At 41.3% G+C, this 5690-nt stretch overlaps 1 protein-coding gene and 1 long non-coding RNA gene across 3 annotated transcripts in view; one reads left to right on the top strand and one right to left on the bottom strand.

Annotated features, from left to right (window-relative positions):
* Window positions 1-4051, top strand: part of LOC116690657 (uncharacterized) — a 12997-nt gene extending 8946 nt beyond the window's left edge. The window contains exons 2-3 of the long non-coding RNA XR_004332324.1: window positions 3619-3623; window positions 4040-4051. This is a non-coding gene — a long non-coding RNA (uncharacterized LOC116690657). The remainder of the gene's footprint in view (window positions 1-3618; window positions 3624-4039) is intronic.
* The window catches only part of ncalda (neurocalcin delta a), a 97079-nt gene that overhangs the window by 13146 nt on the left and 78243 nt on the right, over window positions 1-5690 (bottom strand). For both annotated transcript variants that reach the window (XM_032517745.1, XM_032517744.1), the window contains one exon: window positions 4257-4667. In XM_032517745.1, coding sequence (XP_032373636.1) covers window positions 4257-4634 — 378 coding nt within the window. In that variant the 5' untranslated portion in view covers window positions 4635-4667. The remainder of the gene's footprint in view (window positions 1-4256; window positions 4668-5690) is intronic.

Genomic DNA, 5690 nt, shown 5'->3' with positions numbered 1-5690 from the left:
CACAGATTCTCGATTGGATTCAGGTCTGGACTTTGACTTGGCCATTCTAACACTTCAATATGTTTATTTGTGAACCATTCCATTGTAGATTTTGCTTTATGCTTTGGATCATTGTCTTGTTGGAAGACAAATCTCCATCCTAGTCTCAGGTCTTCTGCAGACTCCATCAGGTTTTCTTCCAGATTAGTCCTGTATTTGGCTCCATCCATCTTCCCATCAATTTTAACCATCTTCCCTGACCCTGCTGAAGAAAAGCAGGCCCAAACCATGATGCTGCCACCACCATGTTTGACAGTGGGGATGGTGGTTTTCATGTGATGAGCTTGTGTGCTTTTACCGCCAACCCTGTGTCCAAAAGTTGCAAGTTTCAAGGAGGCAGAATAGTTTCGCGGCACTGTAAACTATAGTTGGGGGGGGGGGGGGGGGGGGTCTGAGGGCCCCAGACAGGATTGGGAAGTCAGAAAGTATTGAGAAACAAACTAACACACTTTTGTCATCTCATGGGATTTGTTGATAGTTTGAACAAATAGGCCTAAAGAATTACACCAGCCTTATCCTTTACTACAGCCAGTCTTTAGAGAGCATATCTGAGGTGGTTAAAATATCAGGCAGTAACTCTCCTGCACTAAAAGTAAAGCCAGTGTTATTTAGCTTAAATCCTTTCTTTCCCTGTGTCCACAGACCACAAGCTTTGTCTTAATTGGTTGTGTCTTTCTATTTTTTCTTCTTCACACATAACACACTGTCAGCTGGTGTATCCTACACTTGTTAAAAGCAGTCAGGTTTACTGCCAAGTAGGTTTTCACATACAAAAAAATAAACAACAAAAACAAAACAAATATAAAATAGAAAGTTAAGACTTATTTGCACCAACAGAGCCAGTTGAACACTGTTTGAGTCGCCCTGCAGTAATAAGCACACATACACAACATGCACACAGTGCGTCGCCTCACTCTCACACAAAAGATGAATACGTTTTCCAAGGCGACTCTACCCGCCTAAGAAGTAATATATTCATCTAACCTGCTATTCTGTTCAATCTCGCTGAATTACCAGTATGAATGCTCTCCTTCTTTGTCACTCGAGATGAACTTCCCTCCGCTAATAGTAACCAATTTCAGATGAAAGAGGTTGGGTATCAACTATTGGTGAGTGCATGAGACACTTTCTCCTGGAGTTCAGATTTAGTCATTATCTGAAGAAGATGATCCAGGCTGGCTGTGATCCATCTCGTTCAATTACTCCCACAGCAAGGCTAATTATGGGCATCACCAGCATTTACACACTCTCTGCAGGAGAGACCATTAGCTAGCTGGAGTGAGCCGCAGCTCTCACTCACTACAGCAAATGGAGGTTTGTGAATAGAGAACATGAAGACCACTGTGGGGGGAATGACAGGATCTTGGGTGAAGCCTTTAAAGGTGATGGTCACAATAATACCGGTGTGGTATACAATATCCCTTACAGAGAGAATAAATTGGATAATATAATGTCAAATCCCAACTAAAAGAGCTATATGACATTTCTAAAGACTTGTTCATTCTTCAACACGGATGCAGGGGCAATTTCACACGTGTATCTATATAATACAATTGAAGTTTGCAGATGTGTTCCAAATGTGAACACTAAAACAATATGGCAACCTCACAAAAGCAACAGAAGCATCTCTTTTACTGTACTTGTTATATTTGGTAATAAGTAAAAGTCAAAAAGAAAATGGCTTGTGTGACCACTTGATGATAATATCACCAAGAATGGGGAAAACGGTACACAGAGTACATGAAACATGCGTATAGTTTGCTTTACCAGCACACACGCAGTTGGAGTGCTTACAGTGTCTACAGTTCACTGTTGGCGGGCATTTGGATGGGCAAATGACAAAATAGACATCGCGCAGATATATATTCTGTATATATACACACACGAGTGCAGTGCCTGTTTGGAGCACGTGCCGGTTCAGAAAAGGCCCATTGCTTGGTTCTCAGTTTTATTTCTTTACTGTTTAAATTTTCACAAACAACATGTGACCCAAAACACAGTTATTAAACACTTGGTTTTCAGCATTGCTGCTTGCAGCTTTGTCAGGTGGCGTGCCCGTTCGACGCGTTCTCGAGAACCACTCGGCCAATGGTAAATGCACTCCATTTATATAGCGCCTTTCTTTGTAACCAGACAAAGCGCTTTACAATTTGCCTCTCATTCACCCATTCACATACACCGATGGTGGGGGAGCCGCCATGTAAGGCGCTGGCCCACTACATGAGGCTTGCTGCTGCTCCTCAGTCAGAAGTGACCGAGAGAGTTGACTGTGGCGAACGGAAGAGAGAAATACCTCTGCACTCGCCGGACAATACTGACGTCTTCTACAAAAAGCTAGATTTGTCGCTAAGTTGGCAACGCTGCAGACGTGGGTGACTTGGAACAAGAAGAGTCAATCAGCCAAATGCAGAGAGGAAGCAGATAGACATGAGCACTGATGAATACTGTATGCTTCTGTGTGTCTGAGACAGAGAGAGAAAGAGAATCTGAGATGGACCTGGGATCTTTCTAAAATTGCACTTCAGGAATGAGAAATGGCATTGTCTAATCTAATGAGTAAAACACAGAGCTCCTGCATCTACATTTCAAAAGCCACAATCAGACCTAAGTGACATACAATACTGCTTTTTGCATGCATGTCAGCAGTCCAGCTAATTAACATCTAAGACATCCACAGAAAGAAATGTGCTAAACAATGACAAACGGTTATTCCCTCATTAAGGCAGAACTATCAAGTTTTCAACACTCCTTTTATGACTTAATCAATGAGCGCTGCACACAGCCAGATATGAGCGACTGATTCATAGCTTTCTATTCTTTTGTCCTTGGGAAGTTTTAATGGAAAGTGGGCAGAGGGTTAATGTTGCCTAGTGACAGTTGGCTTGATAAACTAAAATACAGATACTCTAGTATGCAGATACCTTAGTATACATCTACAACGTTTCATTTCCGGGATTGTTCAGGTGCTGCTGGAAATTTTGCTGTATGTCCCTAATTTTCAGCTGAACTGTATGTCCCTCACCTTCCACTTTCTTTGTGTTGGCATACTAAACTCCAGTGGATTTACGAGGACTATGGTTAACTCAGATCAGATCTCTGCAGGGTAAATCCAGACAGCTAGCTAGACTGCAATCTGTCCAGTCTGAGTTTTCTGTTGCAAGACTAAAACAACTTTTAAACATACACATTCCACCATAACAAGTTCTTTCCTAAAGTTTTTCTTCCATCCTGGAATGTTGTGTAGATTAGCCTGACCCTCCTTCGCGGTGCTGTGGAGGAAGGTCTGGCAATGCGAGACTACAGCTACTTTACAGTTCTATAGGCCTAAGCTCAAGCGAATAAAACATGTTAGTAAACACTTTTTAAAACAAGTTTGAACATTTGTGAAGTTTTTATCTCCTGATCCCAGTCCTGCTACTGTCCGGTACCAGTACCAACGTTACCCACAATATTCTCTAAATCAAATCCGGACCCGACCTGACGTGTGATTTCAGGCTCTGAGTGGCTGCTGCAGGCAAAAGCTCGGGGAAAGAGGGGGAATATAAATAAATGTCAAAACTATACATGATCAAAACACAGTGATTGTAAATGCAGGAGCACCCTCAATGTTTTCAGTGATCACGTTCACTTGCACAGACCAACTGGCATGTGGCTACATTTATTTGTTTATTTTCATCTGACGCTGCACATGGGGCAAGTGAACAAGCATAACATGGAAAAGTCAAAAAAACAAGCTGTTATTAGTATTTTTGTGTTGGATTGATATATTTATAACATAAAAAAATCCTGTTTAAAATTTCAGATTGTGGATTCCCAATTGAATATGGAAACACCAAATGATACACTGATGGAGCTTGCGTGGTGCACAGCTGTATGTCCTCCTGTTCTTAAAATGACAGCACTGTTATTCCTAGTCTCATAAAGAGTGTGTTATGTTACAGTGACAAAACTGTTAATACAAATGTTTAACAATCACTGCCCTGGCTTACATTACAGTTAGTGTGTGTTTGTATGCGTGTGTCCCCTTAAAACAATTCAGAACTGACTGCCATGCTTCCATGTGATAGAAACTTTGTCCCTGTTAGTGAAAGTTTCTGTCCTATTTTTGCATTTTACTGTGTTTTAGACACTGAGATCTTTTGTTAGACAGTTTTCATATGTGGTATCTGTAAATGAAGCTGAGCACGGTTTGTCCATCCGCCTCCATGCACACTCACCTGAACAATCTCCAGCATCTCAGATTTACTGATGTACCCATTTCCATCCAGATCGTACATACTGAATGCCCATTTCAACTTCTGCTCCAGCTTGCCACGTGATGTCACACTTAGTGCGATGATAAACTCCCGAAAGTCTATTGTCCCGTCGCCGTTAGCATCGAATGTGCGAAAGACATGCTCTGCAAACTTGGAAGCGTCTCCGTAGGGGAAGAAGTTACCGTAAATCTTCTTGAACTCCTCCATGGAGAGGTTGCCGCTGGGGCAGTCCCTCAAGAAGCCCTTGTACCACTCCTGGATCTCGTGCTCAGTGAAGTCAGTGCTCTCCAGGAGGTCCTGCATCACCTCAGGACGGAGCTTGCTGTTCTGCTTCCCCATGTCTGTCGGTCCGCTGAATTACTCGGCTCACAGCTGGGAGAGAGAGGGAGGTAAGAAGGTTTGGTTTTAGGATAGGATAAGCACCAACAGACAATTTAAAGTCCAATATAGTACCCAATTCAATACTTTTTAGGCACGGGCCAAATTGCCTCTAGAGTATCAAAGAATTCCCAATTTCAATCCCTAAGGCAGATATCTTCAACAGGGGGTCCTCAGAGTTACTGCAGAAGGGCCATCAAATTATTAATTTTCTAAAGTTTCTTTCAAAATTTAAAAAGTCTTAACATGAATCCAACATATTATAAATCAGCCTATTTGTGAAAAAACGTTGACAGGCTTTATGGCCTGTAGGTAAGGTAGTCCCTAAGGTAGCCATCCACAGATACAGTTAATCCTAAAGATTCACTGGGCCACAATAAAACATGATTTGTAAAATCATGCCAACAACTATTGTTTCAATAGCTTAGTATTCTATGCACTGAAAAGGTATGTATGTACACATTGTAGCCCCAGTTTAATATGCAACTTCATTTTATAAAATATATGTAGTAGGGGTCCCTGCTCTCTCGCTCTCAATTTAGGGGTCCTTTGCTTAAAGCTTTAGTGCGTAACATTTTGATATTAATGAATGTCTATTACATTCAAGCCATTCCCAAAAGAGTTGCTATAAAGCTAATTAAGACTATCAGCTCCACACAACTCTCTCTGTGTTTCTCAGTATTGCTATGTTTAGAAGATTGTGTCCTCCGGTGGCTCTTGGATGGAAAGTGTCTCATTATACTGTTACTCTTACAATAATTCAGAGAAAAATCACAAACATGTATGCTGAGCCTCATTTTATGTTTCCTGCAGTAAATGTTACTCAAAGTAGGAATGGGGGCATTTAATTACATGTTTAAGTTATTACCATGGGTCGTACAGTCGGTCCTTTGGAAAACATGTTTTGTATTACATTATGGCTATAGAATTCTATTTTTTTTTTAGGGGATATCGCTAATTGGTTCCACTATGGGGTGTTGGTCTTTAAAGGCCTGAATCCCATGTATTCATCTATAG

The sequence above is a fragment of the Etheostoma spectabile genome, chromosome 6 (genome assembly GCF_008692095.1).
Source record: "Etheostoma spectabile isolate EspeVRDwgs_2016 chromosome 6, UIUC_Espe_1.0, whole genome shotgun sequence".
NCBI classification, from domain to species: Eukaryota; Metazoa; Chordata; class Actinopteri; order Perciformes; family Percidae; genus Etheostoma; species Etheostoma spectabile.
This window is presented reverse-complemented; position numbering and strand designations above follow the sequence as displayed.